Source organism: Bos mutus, chromosome 7, assembly GCF_027580195.1.
Source record: "Bos mutus isolate GX-2022 chromosome 7, NWIPB_WYAK_1.1, whole genome shotgun sequence".
In the NCBI taxonomy this organism is placed as follows: domain Eukaryota; kingdom Metazoa; phylum Chordata; class Mammalia; order Artiodactyla; family Bovidae; genus Bos; species Bos mutus.
In genome coordinates, this window is record NC_091623.1 from 80,333,653 (window position 1) to 80,351,509 (window position 17,857).

General features: G+C 41.4%; 1 protein-coding gene across 2 annotated transcripts; it reads right to left on the reverse strand.

The window, feature by feature from the left end:
* Window positions 1-232: 232 nt before the first annotated feature.
* LOC102286351 (interferon-gamma-inducible GTPase 10) lies at window positions 233-16,603 on the reverse strand. 2 transcript variants are annotated; one of them, XM_005891100.3, is made up of 3 exons: window positions 16,322-16,590; window positions 1,180-1,878; window positions 233-1,135 (listed from the first exon to the last, which is right to left on the reverse strand). In XM_005891100.3, exons 2-3 carry the CDS (start codon window positions 1,858-1,860, stop codon window positions 551-553), a joined length of 1,266 nt encoding a protein of 421 aa, XP_005891162.1. In that variant the 5' UTR covers window positions 1,861-1,878; window positions 16,322-16,590; the 3' UTR covers window positions 233-550. The 2 variants fall into 2 exon arrangements, 1 of the variants encoding a protein (XP_005891162.1); XR_011464817.1 differs by lacking the exons at window positions 233-1,135; window positions 1,180-1,878 and adding an exon at window positions 13,329-13,470 and having other exon boundaries at window positions 16,322-16,603.
* Window positions 16,604-17,857: the final 1,254 nt, after the last annotated feature.

Genomic DNA, 17,857 nt, shown 5'->3' on the forward strand with positions numbered 1-17,857 from the left:
TTCCTTCCCCCTAATCCTCAGAAATATCTGAAAATATGACATTCTATACTCTCTAATCCTCTCTCAACTATTTCTCCTATGTAGTTCTCTAAACTGTTCACTTGACCATGGTCCCAAATGTGTGTATTTTCCCTCATTTTCATGAGGAGGACATTGAGATGATAATGTCCCAGTGATGATAATGATAACAGGGGATCATAATTCATAAAAATCCAATGGATAACAGTCATCCTCATTGTTGCCAAAATTTTATTATCTGAATAAATCATGCAAAAGCAAGCTACTTTATAACACTGGAAGATTAATGAAAGGTACATGGTGCATTTCTATCATGATTCAAGGAAAACAGCTTAGAGAGTGCAGTAAACAGGCTATGGGCAAATTCTCTTGTAGAGCAGTAAAGCATCAATGTGGAGCAATAGGCTTACTCTAACAGAAGATATTTTCAAATTGGGAAGCATTGGCCTTGGTGGTATGCAGAAGATCCTGACCCACTCAGAGAGCACAACATGTGAGGTTCACTTATTCACATAGGCAACTCCACCCGTCTCTACTTCATCCTACCAGACCTCATCTCCTCAATCTTAGCCAGGACTCTCTTAGCATCTTCCGCCACTGTATCAATGAATTTCAAATGTAGAAAGTAGACTTTATAAAACTGGAAAACAGAAGACTGGAGGAGTCCAGTAACTGAGAAAACAAACTCAGCACACTTCTTGACATTGGCTATTATACTGTCATCCTTCACAAGTGAGTTGAAATCTGTGGACTTCATGAGGCTGTAGATCTCTTGCTCAGATGTGCCCAGGTTCTGGGCAATCTGACTGACCGACTCCTCATCCAAACCAAAAAGGCTCTGATACTGTTTCAAGTCCCTCTCGTGTTCAGACAATTCAAAGCCACAGCAGAAAGGTGTCAAGGGAATGAAGGCCAAAATGGCTGCCCAGAAGGCTGTCAGCCAGAGCTTCTCCTTGATCATAGCTCTCTTCAGCTGAATGAAAGACTCAGACAAATTTGGCAACAAGAGGAGAGCGGTGTAGTGCTTTTCAGCAGGGAGATCCTGCAGCAGTGTCTCCTGCAGTTTTGGGAAATCAAACTCCTTCGACTTAAAGTTGGACACCAGGAAGACAGTTGGCTCAGATACAATTTTGCTGAGATTAAGTTGGACACCAGGAAGACAGTCGGCTCAGATACAATTTTGCTGAGATTGATCAGACAGTTGTCTCGGATCTGCTGAAGGACTGTCTCCTTATTGAAAGATCTGGGTTTGCTTTTATTTTCATTATATAAATCACTATCCACCTTGGTTCTAACAAAGTAGAATTTTTTCCCCTTCTCCTGAATCTTCTGGGCCAGGAAAGCATTGTTTGAGCTAAACCGTGAGGACGAAATAATGATGAAATAGTCATAGTTATCATCTCCCACTACTTCTTGATAAGCGTTTGGAAGGGATTCTGGGGTCCCCGTTCCAGGCAGGTCCCAGAAGGTCATGTTGGGATACTTTGGATGTGGATAGGGAGTTTTCTTTCTGGTGGTTGGCACAACTCCAACAGAAGCAGATCCAGCCCCTTCATGACCAATTCCTCGCAAGACATTGATGAAACTGGACTTGCCAGAACCAGATTGCCCAATCACAGCCACATTCTGGGGAGCATTCTCGGCGCTCTGAAGTGCTCTCTGAATCTCATCAGCCACGTCTTTCGGTTGCCCCTTCTCAAAGCCTTTTAGAATACGTTTAAGGCTTACCTGAGAGAGGATCCCCCCCACTTCACTGACTAATGTTTTGTAGCCAGACAGAAACTCTGAGGCTAGTTGCTTAGAATCATTTTTTTTAATGACGTTTAAGAGGAGTGGATCCATGCCAGTTAACTGAATAATCTGTGGAAAAGAAGAGAGAATTAGGAGATAAGGTGAATGAAGCAACAGAACAGACACAGAGTCAGCTGAGAAAACACACTGGTCTTAACCGACCAGTCCCATCCCTCATGCAGACTCATGTCTCTACAGTTAATTTATTTTCTCTGATGACTTATTTTATTGAAGTATAGTTGATTTATAGCATTGTGTTAGTTTCTGGTGTACAACAAAGTGATCCAGTTACACATATATGGATTTATAGGTGGCTCAGTTGTGAAGAATCTGCCTGCCAATTCAGGAGACACAGGAGGCATGGGTTCTATCCCTGAGTTGGGAAGAACTCCTAGAGGAGTAAATGGCAACCCACTCCAGTATTCTTGCCAGGAAAATCCCATGGGCAGAGGAGCCTCGGGGGCTACAGTCCATGGGGTCGCAAAGAGTTGAACACGACTTAGTGACTGAACAACAACAGCAATTAATAGTTTATGTCAGCTAATTGTAAACTTCTAATTTATCCCTCTCTCCTCTTGTCTCTTTGGTAAGCCTAAGTTTGTTCTCTATGTCTGTGAGTTTGTTCAGTTCAGTTCAGTTCAGTCGCTCAGTCGTGTCTGACTCTTTGTGACTCCATGAATTGCAGCACGCCAGGCCTCCCTGTCCATCACCAACTCCTGGAGTTCACTCAAACTCACGTCCATCGAGTCAGTGATGCCATCCAGCCATCTCATCCTCTGTCGTCCCCTTCTCCTCCTGCCTCCAATCCCTCCCAGCATCAGAGTCTTTTCTAATGAATCAACTCTTTGCATGAGGTGGCCAAAGTACTGGAGTTTCAGCTTTAACATCATTCCTTCCAAAGAAATCCCAGGGCTGATCTCCTTCAGAATGGACTGGTTGGATCTCCTTGCAGTCCAAGGGACTCTCAAGAGTCTTCTCCAACACCACAGTTCAAAAGCATCAATTCTTTGGCACTCAGCCTTCTTCACAGTCCAACTCTCACATACATACATGACCACTGGAAAAACCATAGCCTTGACTAGACGAACATTTGTTGGCAAATAATGTCTCTGCTTTTGAATATGCTATATAGGTTGGTCATAACTTTCCTTCCAAGGAGTAAGCGTCTTTTAATTTCATGGCTGCAGTCACCATCTGCAGTGATTTTGGAGCCCCCAAAAATAAAGTCTGACACTGTTTCCACTGTTTCCCCATCTATTTCCCATGAAGTGATGGGACCAGATGCCATGATCTTCGTTTTCTGAATGTTGAGCTTTAAGCCAACTTTTTCACTCTCCACTTTCACTTTCATCAAGAGGCTTTTTAGTTCCTCTTCACTTTCTGCCATAAGGGTGGTGTCATCTGCATGTCTGAGGTTATTGATATTTCTCCCGGCAATCTTGATTCCAGCTTGTGTTTCTTCCAGCCCAGCGTTTCTCATGATGTTCTCTGCATATAAGTTAAATAAACAGGGTGACAATATACAGCCTTGATGTACTCCTTTTCCTATTTGGAACCAGTCTGTTGTTCCATGTCTAGTTCTAACTGTTGCTTACTGACCTGCATACAAATTTCTCAAGAGGCAGGTCAGGTGGTCTGGTATTCCCATCTCTTGAAGAATTTTCCACAGTTTATTGTGATCCACACAGTCAAAGGCTCTGGCATAGTCAATAAAGCAGAAATAGATGTTTTTCTGGAACTCTCTTGCTTTTTCCATGATCCAGCGGGTGTTGGCAATTTGATCTCTGGTTCCTCTGCCTTTTCTAAAACCAGCTTGAACATCTGGAAGTTCACAGTTCACATATTGCTGAAGCCTGGCTTGGAGAATTTGAGCATTACTTTACTAGCGTGTGAGATGAGTGCAATTGTGTGGTAGTTTGAGCATTACATAAGTTCATTTGTATCATATTTTAGATTCCATGTGTAAGTGATATCATATGACATTCATCTCTTTCTGACTTAGTTCACTTAGTGTGGTAATATCTAGGTCCATCTATGTTGCTTCAGATTGAATTTGTTCATTCTTCTTTTATGGCTGAGTAGTACCTCTTGATGGCTTTTGTTTCCACCGTTGCAGAAGACACTGCCTGTTTTCTATGCTGATAATTTATGTGTCCAAAGAGTCAGGACAGTGTGGAAGACAAAATAATGGTTCCTAAGATGTCCACATTGTGAACTCCATAACTTGGGAGTGTGCTGCTTTACATAGCAAAAAGCACTTTTTACCTGACATTAGTTTTTAATTCCACTGCTAGACAAAACCTAATGCTTAACCTGTCCATGTTTGATTATTGCAGGTAAAAATATCATCTAAAAATTTGAGGACAAGAATAAAGGCTTAGTGTATTCAGCAGTTTTTGAAGGTAAGTAAGTTAATGATGCTCAGATGAAAAGATTATCTTGGCTTATCCAAGTGGTCTAAATATAATCACAGGAATCATAGGCAAGATGTAGGCAGGGCCAAATGCTGAAAAGAAGATAGGCTAATAGAGCAGAGGTTGGAGAGAAGATCTAGAAAGATGGAGGAAAGGCAATGAGCCAAGGATTGTCAGGCAACTTCTAGAGGCTGAAGTAGACAAGAAAATGGATTATCTCCTGGGGCCTCCAGATAGAACAGGCCCTGCTGACACTTTGATTGTAGCTCCTTAAGATTCATTTTGTCTGCTCACTTCCAGATCTATAATAGAATTAATCTGTTACACAGCAAGGGGAAACCAATATAGACAGTCTGTACTGTCATGACCCCTGAATACAGAGACCAGGACCTTTCCATTCTGCAGGAAGAATCACTTAGGTGAAGACATTAGTGAGCACAGAAGGCTTCCAGAAGGATCTCATTTCCAATAATCTGCAGCAAATCAGGACGGGACCTAGCTTGTGGGAGAGGCAGGAAGCAGAGACAAATCCACCAGGTGGTGACCACCAGGACATATATTCCAAACATGTGTTATAAAATCTGTTTCCCAGATGTCCTGGAGAACAACCAAAAACATAGTCATTGTGGTATAGCTGTCCAGTTGGAGCTTAATATCTATTTACCTCACTTCATGGACCAATATGGGTAGAATATAAAATATGTAACAAGAAGTTGTAGAGGAAGTAAATAAGAGCTCTAATTTTCCCTACCCAGTTCAATACAGTTTTGAAACATGGGTATCTGCTTAAACCAAAGTAATTTAAAGAAGTTATTAATATTACATCGATGGAATCTCCTATCATTTACTATGAGCAAGGATGGTTATATCAAGAAAGTGTGATTTAAGAAATATTTATACACATAAGGTTGTCTCAGGAATTACCAGTGGGCTCTCTCCAATAGGGGTGTGCTGAATGCTCTCTACCCCCATCCTACATATCGAGCAAGGACAATCTTAAAAAAGTAAGGAAAATCATGATTCTCAAATATAAAATAAATACATGTTAAGGATTTTATTAACTAATGACTTATGAAGGAAGTGAGCAGATGTTACTGCTAGTTGAATGAATACTCAGGAAGAGATACAATTGTAGTTCAAGAATATTGAAATGAATGTCAAAGTGAGACAAGAATGCTGTTTTCTAAGGAGAGGGTGGGAGGTCTATTGAACTGTAACAGACAGATTTTATATGTCTCCTGTTCTCATAAATTCACAGGTGAAATTAATGCTCAAAGTGATTGTATTAGTAAATGGACCCTTGCAAGTTGCCCGGGTCATGCAGGCAGAGCCATCACAAATGGATTAGTGCCCTCATAAAAGAGACCTCAGAGATCTAGCTTAACCCTTCTGTCACATGACTTTACAGGAAAAGGCACCCACCTAGGAAGTGTGCTCTCATCAGACACCTAATCTATAGTTGCCTTGATCTTGGTTTCCAATTTTCCAAAAATAAGAGAAATAGATTTTTTTTTTTAACTAGGGAACCCAGTCTGTGGTATTTTGTCATAGCCTGCATGGATTAAGAAAATGGCAAAGAAAAGAATTACTTTTCATTCCTCTTAATTATCAAAACTCAGAGAGATTTAAATAGCTCTATGGTAATAAGGCTAGAGGAGAAGGCAATGGCACTCCACTCCAGTACTCTTGCCTGAAAAATCCCATGGATGGAGGAGCCTGGTAGGCTGCAGTCCATGGGGTCGCTAAGAGTTGGACATGACTGAGCAACTTCACTTTCACGCATTGGAGAAGGAAACGGCAACCCACTCCAGTGTTCTTGCCTGGAGAATCCCAGGGACCGGGGAGCCTGGTGGGCTGCCGTCTATGGGGTCACACAGAGTCGGACACGACTGAAGCGACTTAGCAAGCAAGCAAGCAAGCATTAAGGCTAGAATCAGAAAACTCTCAATGTGCATCAAACATTACATAATTTACCATTGGTGAAAGCAGTAAACATTCTCTTATTCCAAATTTTCTTACAACTTTTTCAATTTAAAAAAAGGAGAAGAAGAAAAGGCATCTTTAAACACCAGGGTTATCTGTTTTCCAAAGAGGTTGGCATGAACTTCTGGATGGAATTTCAGCTCTCTACCAGCCACCCCTGCCCTCAGTCCTTCAAGCACAAAGCCAGAATTAGCCACTGCAGATATACAGCATGCTTCCTCACCAGTTCTAGAGAGAAAACAGATTTCCTATGACAGAGCAGATCCAAATGTTTCCATGAAAACAGCAGATGCTGCACAGGAACACTTCCCAGAACTGTTTTTACCAGGAAATGCAATCAGAGTGTGCTTCTGTGCTCACTGTAAAGAACAAGGCTTAGCAAATCTCTGCGCTCCCTGGGTAATGAGGCCCGAATGGGAGGCATCAGGAAGCCTCTAACCTAAACGTCTCTCTCAGGAAGAATTTGAGCAAACTCTGGGAGATAGTGGAGGACAGAGGAGCCTGTCATGCTGCAGTCCATGGGGCTGCAAAGGATCAGACACAACTTAATGCCTAAACAACAACAGGAAGATGTGGTTGATATTTTAGAACTCACATTTTGAAAAAAAAGAATGGGAGGAACTTCCATACCATGTATGGTATATTTTATACATCATGAAAATAAACAAAGCATATTTTATACTGCACTTTAGTGCCAGCATAGAGATAAAGCAACTGACCCTCAGAACACAACATTGATCCTTATGTTTGACTCAAGCGTGTGTGGAATTGAGTTTAATAGGAGACATATATGGCACGTCAGTGAGTAAAGAAGGTACTGTGTAGTAATGGAGCTGGAAAAATTGGTTATCCTGGTTATCCATATGGAGAATGTTACTGATTCTCTACTTCTATCACTATTGATAATCCACTCTAGAAGGAGAATAAAGACTGAAATTTCAAATGGAAAACTCTAGAAGAAAATATAACTGATCTTAGAGTAAAAAAATTTCTTAAACAAGATACCCAGATAGCTGTATAAAAAAAGATTGACAAATGAGGTGCTTAGACTACATTAAAATGAAAAGCTTCTTTTCATGAAAAGAGATGCTTACGGGGGGTAAAAATTTCTTTAGACACAGGGAGAAGATATTTGCACAAATGTGTTAGACTAAAAATCAATGCAAAGAAGATATTTAAAAAATGTAGAAACACTAAAAAGCAAGACAATCTAGTATGGAAGTGGAAGAGAGGAATAAACAGATCTTTCTCAGAAAAGGAAAAGGAAAAAAAAAACACCTGTGATTAGTAAGCACACAGAAACTTTAACAGCCTCCTTAGTAATGCTGCTGCTGCTGCTAAGTCGCTTCAGTCGTGTCCAACTCTGTGCGACCCCATAGACGGCAGCCCACCAGGCTCCCCGTCCCTGGGATTCTCCAGGCAAGAACACTGGAGTGGGTTGCCATTTCCTTCTCCAATGCATGAAAGTGAAAAGTGAAAGTGAAGTCACTCAGTCATGTCCGACTCTTAGCGACCCCATGGACTGAAGCCTTCCAGGCTCCTCCATCCATGCGATTTTCCAGGCAAGAGTAATGAGGCAGATGCAAATCTGTGCACACTGAGATGACTGCTGCTGCTAAGTCACTTCAGTCCTGTCCAACTCTGTGCGACCCCACAGATGTCAGCCCACCAGGCTCCCCAGTCCCTGGGATTCTCCAGGCAAGAACACTGGAGTGGGTTGCCATTTCCTTCTCCAATGCATGAAAGTGAAAAGTGAAAGTGAAGTCGCTCAGTTGTGTCAGACTCTTAGCGACCCCATGGACTGCAGCCTACCAGGCTCCTCCATCCATGGGATTTTCCAGGCAAGAGTACTGGAGTGGGGTGCCATTGCCTTCTGCACACTGAGATGACAGTGCATATCAATTCAATTGGAAAATTTTAAAAGTTTGACAACACTGAGTATTAGGGTCTCTGAAACTTTGAAAAACAAGTATGGATAAATTTTATAAAATTGTGCATTCATGTACTTTGTGACCCAGCATCTCCACTCCTAAGATGGTACTGAGGAGTCAGTGTGCAAAAAAGTACAGGTGACATGTAAAAAGTATTCCTAATGGCAGTCTGCAGATTGACAGAGGATGGATAAATAAATTGAGTTCTACAGCACTGATAAGAATGATCCACTGTTATGCTGCTGTTGCTGCTAAGTTGCTTCAGTTGTGTCTGACTCTGTGACCCGATAGACGGCAGCCCATCAGGCTCCGCCGTCCCTGGGATTCTCCAGGCAAGAACACTGGAGTGGGTTGCCATTTCCTTCTCCAATGCATGAAACTGAAAAGTGAAAGTGAAGCCACTCAGCCGTGCCCGACTCTTAGTGACCCCATGGATTACAGCCTACCAGGCTCCTGCGTCCATGGGATTTTCCAGACAAGAGTACTGGAGTGGGTTGCCATTGCCTTCTCTGCCATTGTCATGCATAGGTTAATAAACACTATGTTTTAGTAACACGATGTTGAGATTAAAATGTATAAACAGAAGTTAGTAAAAACAATAGGAAAAAAAAGTAGAATACCTTTTATATCAAAGAGTGTTCTTCTTATATTTTCTTCAAAGAGTTTTATAGTATCTGGCAGGCTTTCTAAAGAAACATTTCTCTAAGAAAGGCATACAGATGGGTAAAAAGAACATGAAAATCTGCTCAGCATCACTAAACAAGAGAAATATAGATCAAAACTACAATGAGGTATCACCTCACACCAGTCAGAATGGTCATCATCAAAAAATCCACAAATAAATGCTGGAGAGTGTATGGAGAAAAGGGAACCCTCCTATACTGTTGGTGTGAATGTAAACTGTCACCGCCACTAAGAAGAATGGTATGGAGGTTCCTTAAAAAACTAAAAATAGAGCTACCATATGATCTTGGGAAAGGAGTACGTCAAGGCTGTATGTTATCACCCTGCTTATTTAACTTATATGCAGAGTACATCATGCAAAATAACAGGCTAGATGAAGCACAGACTAGAATCAAGAATGCCGGGAGAAATAACAATAACCTCACATATGCAGGTGACACCACCCTTATGGCAGAAAGTGAAGAAGAACTAAAGAGCCTCTGGATGAAAGTGAAAGAGGAGAGTGGAAAAACTGGCGTAAAACTAAACGTTCAAAAATTAAGATCATGGCATTCAGTCCCATCACTTCATGGCAAATAGATGGGGAAACAATGGAAACAGTGAGAGACTTTATTTTCTTGGGCTCCAAAATCACTGTAGATGGTGACTGCAGCCATGAAATTAAAAGACACTTGCTCCTTGGAAAAAAAGCTACGACCAACCTAGACAGCATATTAAAGAGCAGAAACATTACTCTGCCAACAAAAGTCCGTCTAGTCAAAGCTATGATTTTTCCTGTAGTCATGTATGGATGTGAGAGTTGGACCATAAAGAAGGCTGAGCACTGAAGAACTGATGCTTTTGAACTGTGGTGTTGGAAAAGACTCTTGAGAGTCCCCTGGACTGCAAGGAGATCCAACCAGTCCATTCTAAAGGAGATCAGTCCTTAATATTCATTGGAAGGACTGATGTTGAAGCTGAAACTCCAATACTTTGGCCACCAGAGGCGAAGAGCCCACTCATTGGAAAAGACCCTGATACTGGAAAAGATTGAAGGCAGGAGAAGAAGAGGACTACAGAGGATGCAATAGCATCACCGACTCGATGGACATGAGTTTGAGTAAGCTCCAGGAGATGGTGATGGACAGGGAAGCCTGTTGTGCTGCAGTCCATGGGGTCGCAAAGAGTCGGACATGATTGAGCGACTGAATTGAACTGATGATCTAGCAGCCCCACTCCTGGGCAAATATCTGGAGAAAACCATAATTCAAAAAGATACATGCACCCCAGTGTTCGTTGCAGCACTATTTACAATAGCCAGGACTTGGAAGCAACCTAAATGTCCCTCAACAGAGGACTAGAAGAAGTTGTACATATAATCTATGGACTATTACTCTGCCATAAAAGCAAAATAATGCTTTTGCAGCAACATGAATGCAAATAGAAATGATCGTACTAAGCAAAGTCAGAAAACAAAAGACAGAACCATAGCTATCACTTATATGTGGAACCTAAAGTATGGTGCAAATGAACCTATCTATGAAACAGAAATAGATTCACAAACATAAGGAACAGACTTGTGGCTGCCAGGGGGAGGGTGTAGGGGAAGGGAGTACTGGGAATTTGGGATTAGCAGATGTAAACTATGATATATAGGATGGATAAGCAACAAGGTCCTATTATATGGCACAGGGAACTATATTCCATATCCTATGATAAATCATAATAGGAAAGAATATATAGAAAAGAATGTCTATATGTATATAACTGTCATTTTTCTGTACAGCAGAGATTGGAAAAACATTGTAAATCAACTATGTGTCAATAAAAAGCTAAATTAAAATTACTTAACTAAATAACTAATAAGGATTTATTGTATAACACAGGAAATGCTACTCAATACTCTGCAACGGTCTATATGGGGAAAAAACCTAATAAAGAGTGGATATATGTAAAAGTATTTACAGATTAACTTTGCTGTACACCTGAAACTAACACAGCATTGTAAATCAATAAAAAAAATTTAAAAGGTAGAATACCCTTAAATATATTTTCAAGGAAACATAACAAACTCTTGTTTGGGCAGGCATATTAAGTGATAACATAACAAATGAAACAAAGCTGTCAAACACATAGTTTATGAAGTTGTTACCCAAGGGCTGGTGACAGGGCATGGAGTAAATAGGAACATATAAGTAGGTATAGTCATTGAAGGTGTTCTGTTTCTTGGAATGGTTGTACAGTGTGTAGGTGATAAAGGATTTTAAAAAAGAAAATATCTCAGTTCTTTGCACATTGGTGCTGCATTTATTCTTTCATCTGTAGTCATGAATCTCTCCCTCCTTCCCTAGTTTGGGAATATTCTGTCTGACATACAGAGACAATCAATGTTATGATGGAAAAAGGAAAACTGAGGAATTCTTAAAGGAGGTGGTGGGGACAAGAGAGATTGGCATTCTAGGAAGAAAAAACTGCAAGGCAAAGATGAAAACACAATGAACTTGACAACTAGCTATGGATTCAGATGAACACACACCGACACCGAATGAAAGACCTCAGTATTAAAAATACCGTTCAGGTTTCTTCAGGGCTGGGCTGGTCCTTATTTTGAGGGTCACTCCAAGTCTCACGCCCCATTTGCTAGACTCTGGTATGGAGTGGCCATTTCTCAGTGGGCTGGGGCATGATGTCCCTGAATGCACAACTCACAATCAATAGTCAAACTTTGTAGCCCTAGGTCGACTAAGATCACATAAATCTTCCTAAGAACAAGAGATGACACAATTTGTCAGGGTCACTACTGGGCACCTACAGAGTCGAACTGTTCCTTGGACACAAACACTGCTTCTGCTTCTTCAGGAGGAACTCCTAACAGGCCCCATCAGAGGTCTGTGAGCCTCTGCAAAGATGCCTTCTTCCCACACAGAGTAGGAATCCAAAGTAGAATCTAGGCAGAGTCCACAAGAGACATACCAAGGTTGCTTGCTGACTGCACTTTAGAGTCACATTTTGAAAAGCTTTTCTATGTTTGGATTCCACTTTCAAGGCTAATCTGGCCATTAAATGCCTGAAATGTTTTGGGACTGGGTTCAAAGGAATTCACAGGGTCCAGGAAGGAGACCAGATTCAGCTTCTTTTGCTCCTACCACCTCCTTTCATGTTCCCCCACCTTTCGACAAACACTTAACCCATAAGATGCTTAAATGTCATCCCTTCACAACCAGAACTGGGCAGGCTGGAGTGTGGACCATGAGGCTGAGTGCCAGGCCTCCATTTAATCCAGACTAGGCTCGCGGATTCAGGTAAGAAAAGCAGGGAACAGGAGGAAATGGAAGAATGTTGTGTCAGTCTGAATGTGGGCTGGAAAAGAATTTCCAGACACAGAGTATTGCAGAAGGAAGTGAGTTTACTAAGCACAACGAGCACTGCATATATGTACCACAACTTCTTTATCCATTCATCTGTTGGTGGACATTTAGGTTGCTTCCACATCCTAGCTATTGTAGATAGTGTTACAATGAACGTTGGTACATGTGTCTTTTTCAGTTATGATTTTCTCAGAGTATAGGCCCAGTAGTGGGATTTTGGGGTCATATGGTAGTTTATGGGGTTTCCCAGGTGGTGCTAATGGTAAACAGACTGCCTGCCAATGCAGAGACATAAGAGATGCAGGTTCAGTCCCTGGGTTGGGAAGATCCCCTAGAGGAGGGCGTGGCAATTCACTCCAGGATTCTTGCCTGGAGAATCCCATGAACAGAGGAGCCTGGCAGGCTACAGTCCATTGGGTTGCAAAAAGTCAAACATAACTGAAACAACTTAACACGCATGCATGGTAGTTTTATTCCACTTTGTTTTAAGGAATCTGCACACTGTTCTCCATAGTGGTTGTATCCATTTACATTCTCATCAACAGTGCAAAAGAGTTCCCTCTTCTCCAAACCCCCTCCAGCCATTTTTATGGCTGAGTAATCAGCCATAAAGAACTCATTTTAAAAGTGAACTCATTTTATGGTTAAGTAATCAGCCATGAAAAGGAACTCATTAGAAGTCAGTTCTAATGTGTGAATGAACCTAGAGCCTGTATAACAATACAGAGTGGAGTAAATGAGAAAGAAAAACAAACATTGTGTATTAATATTTATATATGGAATCTGGAAAGAGAGTATTGATGAACCTGTTTGCAGGGCAGCAGTGGAGATGCAGACATAGTAGACTTGTGGACACGATGCGGGAAGGAGAGCGTGGGACAAATCAAGGGAGTAGCACTGAAACATATACTTTACCATATGTGAGAAAGATAACCAGTGGAAATTAGATGTATGATGCAGGGAGTTCAAACCTGGTGCTCTGTGACAATCTAGAGGGGTGGGATTGAGTGGCTTAAGGGAGTGGGGATATATGTATACCTATGTCTGATCCATGTTGATGTATGGCAGAAATCAATATAATATTGTAAGGCAATTACCCTCCAATTAAAAATAAATAAATTAATTTAAAAAAGAAAGTTACTCTGGACACCTGCTTCCAAATGACATAGAAGTATCTTTTATTTAGAATTAAATCTTCTGATTTAGATCACAAATTCAGCAACCACGGGACTACCATTTCTTGTCTGGGATTTGCAGCTGTGCATTTCAGCTATGGTCCGGCAGCAGGGGTGTTCTCTTTTACTAAAAAAAAAGAAGAACAAGAGGGGTAATGTGGGTGCTGTGAGCACAGCGGCTGACCTCCTGACAGACAAGGGAGACAATGGGACACCGTTAGAACAGCAGGCAGGCTCAAGGGAGAACTGACACTTTTCATGGGTTAGTAGCTTATTTCTATGGTCTCAAGACAAAGAAAAATACTGCTGGAAGGGTGGCATTAGGTGATTTGTTAGGGTGCTAGAGAGTGTGTCCTGGGCTGGGCATTTTGCCTAATTTGTGACCAGAAAGTTGGCCTGTAAGGATCAGAGGGGATTTTGGCAATGATTACATAGGGATCAGTCAATTTTGGAGATGACCTTGATTCTGGGCTCTACTTCTGTGGCATTTGTGTAAGGCTTCCCACCTTTGGCCTTGGGAGAGGACTCCATGGAGGATGGGTATAAAAAGAGTTGCTTAGAGCCCTCAGGCTGTGGTGTGGACCAGCAGTTTTCAGCCTCATTTTACTCAGAAAACCCTCTGCAACCGGTTTAACTATAAAAGCAGTTGCTCAAGTAGGAAAGGGGTGGAGTCTGTGAATTACTCTGCAAATGCTTGCTAAGATTTTCAGTGGCAGTGATAACAGTTCTGTGGTGACTGACATGGCTAGACTTCTAATATTTTCATCTTCTTTGGGCATAACATGTTCAGGGGGAGGCAAGTATATCTGGACATCATACGGTCTCTGAAATTCAGACGCAAAGTACACAGCTCCTGGTTTGCAGAGGCAAGGAATGGCTCAGAAAATATCCTGTCTCCTGGTCCCAATCAGGTAGACAAAATTCCAAACAGTCTAATAAACAATTTCCAAATGGTTATAGAGTTGAAATCTCAACTGCCCTGATTCAGTCCCTCCTCCAACTGAGGCAATTGCTTCAGGGAGAGGAAAAGAGGCAACTTCTCCTCTCTTTCTTTCTCCCATTATAAGAATAGGAGCTGACTGAGAGGATGACACTAGCATCAGGGATCTTAGCCTGGAAGCAGGGCATTTAAATGTTTTAAAAAACATGTGACTCTTAAGGGATACAAAGGAAGGAACTTTGAGCAATGAGAAGACATTCTGTTTCAAAGTGAAAGAAAAATAAGATAAATGACCAGTGTAGGGGAGCAAAATTACCACCCCAAAATGTTTCTCTGGTATTAGGATTATTTTAGATTGTTTATTTTTCAGAAACAGAACGCTCAGGAAGCTTTCTTTTTTACCTCCCCCTTAACTGCCTAAAAGCATTTAGATAGGGGGCTTCCTCCAAGAAAGGAGCTATCACCAGAGGTAACTAAAACCAATAGGAGCTGGGCATAGTAGGCTGGGAAATTGACCAAGGCCTATTTGCTTACATTCTGCTCTGTGTCCCGCTGTCTCTATATGGCAAGACAACTACTTGTTTACCAGACTTTTGCTCTTCCCATTACTATGTGCATTGTCTTCCTCACCTTTGAAGTACTAGCCCCCTAAACCCACCAACTTTGCTCAGAATGGATACATTCTAATTGCCTGATTGCCTCTGAGTCTCATATTCTTCTACAGCCACCCCCTTACCTATGTATAGTAATTGTTTTTGCTTTTATTTTCCTCCTGTTGATTTATCTCATGTCAATTTAATTCTTAGACCAGCTACAAGAACCTAGAAAGGTAGAAGAAAAACTTTTCTGCCCCAAAATCATTTTTTTAAAACTAAAGCAGTTTAAAAACTGTGGCTGACCAATCTTGTTTTGTTTGCACTTCCCCACTGCAAACTGAGATCTACGATTGGGTGTGTCTATGTTGTAAGGGAACAAAATATGCTGCCCCAAATGTGTCTCCTTGGCATTAGGGTTATCTAGAATAATTAATTTTAAGAAACCAAAGACTCAAGAAGAGCTTTTACCTTCACCTTAACTGCCTTAAAGAATTTAGATAAACGGCCTATTCTAGGAAGGAGAACTATCACCAGAGATACCTACAGAGTATGTGCTAGGTAGACTAGACTTGGGGAAACTTAGCAAGGCCTATTTGATCGAAGTCTTCTCTGTCTCCCATTGCTTTCTGCCTGGCATGGCAAACATTTACCAAACATTTGTTTTTCCATCTTTCTAAAATTGTTTTCCCCTTTGAAGTCCTAGGCTCCTACCTTTCTCCTGAAATCCAAATGGCATATAAGCACCAGTTGCCTGAATGTCTGTGTGCTATATATTATGGAGTCCCCGAACATAGAAAATTTAATTTGTTTTTTCCTCATATTAATCTGTCTCATGTCATTTTAGTTGTGAGACCAGCCCAATGCACTCACAAGTGTAGAAGAAAATTATTGCTTCCCCTAAAACAGGCTCAGTCCTGATGCTGCTCCACATACATTCACCATTTAGGTTTTCTTACCCTGTCCCATGTTACCCAGCACCACCTCTGTGCTGAAGGTGCTGAAGTCTTCCCTAACCTCACTCACATATATCCCACTGTTTACACAACATCTCCCACTTGTGTGTCTAGAATGATCTTTAATAACTGAACAAGGCCAAACCTAACTCAAGTCCCCATCCATTTCCTTCTATAGTCTTCTCCCTTCCAGGTAATGTCAGTGCCACCCTTTGTTTGCACATGGGGTCATCCACATAATTGTCTTCCACTCTTATCTCATATCTACAATCCTCTGACCTCCCCAAGTCTATCTGGAATCCAGTTACTCTGCTTATTTCCATCATCGTTGCCTAGCCCTTGGCTTGTCACTCACTCTCTTAACTACCTGAGGATGACCAGGTCTTCTGCACCAACTCTCAGCTTTCCACCAGCCAGCTCTGCCCTTCAGGCCTCCAAGCAGAAGGCCAGCATCCCATCACTTCAAGTACAAAGAATTTGCTCACTTACCAGTTGAAAGAGGAAAGATATTTCTGGTCAAAGCTCAGATCTGAAAGTTTCCACTAAGTGAGCAGAAAATGCAGTCTGGTGAATCGCTCCCTGCAGCGCCCAGCACAGGAACACTCCAGAGAGCTGTCCTTGTCCAGGCAAATGCAGACAGAGTAGAGAGCAAGGACAGCTAAACCTCTAGCCTGCCTGGGAAATGATGTCCAGGATGGGAGGCAGTAGAGAATATAAGAGCCTGTGGCTTGAGCCCTTCCTTGGGGGTGGGGAAAAAAAGATGATAGTTGATAACCCACATTTCTAGGAAATGAAAATGAAACCATGGCAATCATGTTTATGTCTTTCTCTACAGCAGAAATATTTCCCAGAAAAGAAAAATACAAGAGTGTAACTTTAGGAAGCTCAGTGATTAAGGAGAGGGCACAGAGGTACTAGAGGCGAGGAAAGGCAGGTTTCCAAGGACCCCTGGGAGGTCACCTAATGAAGACACCCAAGGGAGCGCAAGGGACAGGGAAGGAGGAAGGCTGTGAGCAACTTTTCAAAGCTTCCAATGAGTGAGGGAGAAACATTTCTCTAACCTTTCTCTGTTTTTATTTTTTTTTTCTTAATTTTATATTTTATATTCATAATCACAGAAAACTAGCCAATCTGATCACATGGACCACAGCTGTGTCTAACTCAATGAAACTAAGCCATGCCGTGTGGGGCCACTCAAGACGGACGGGTCATGGTGGAGAGGTCTGACAGAATGTGGTCTTCTCTAACTTTTTTCTGTCTTTATGTTTTTTTTCTTACTTTTAAATTTTATATTGGAGTATACCCAATTAACAATGTTGTGGTAGTTTCAGGTACACAGCAAAGGGCCTCAACCATACATATACACGTACTCATTCTCCCTCATCTCCTTCTGTTCTTTTGTCATTAGGAGCCCTATACCTGACTGCCACGTAGTCAAACCTGGATTGGATTACTCTGGCAGTCATGGGGTTCCTAAATTCATGTGGAAGATTAAGGGGAAAATACCAAATTTTTTAAGAAAAAAGAATAAATGGGAAGGTTTGCCATACCATTTATGGCATATTTTCATGTATATTTTAATACACTGTAAAAAGAAACAAAGTATATATTAATGCTGTACTTGAGAACAGCACAAGAATGAACTAACAGACCTATAGAACACAGTACTGAGCCTTGTGTCAGACTCAGGCATGTATGAAATTCTGAGGAATGGAAGAAGTGCATGGCATTTCAGTGGGTAAAGAAAGCACTAACAAATGGAGTTTGACAAACTAGTTATCCATGTGGAAAAAGGTACTGCCCCACCTTTACATCACTTTTGATAATCAACTCTGGAAGGTGGAAAGGTCTAAGTTTCAAGTGGAACATTCTAGAAGAAAATATAGTTGATCTTAGGGTATAGATAACCTTTTTCTTAAACCAGAGACCCAGGTGCCAGACACCCAAGTGATAGCTATATAGTAAAGACTGACAAATGAGGTGCCTTTGACTACATTAATAAGAAAAAATTCTGTTCATGAAAAG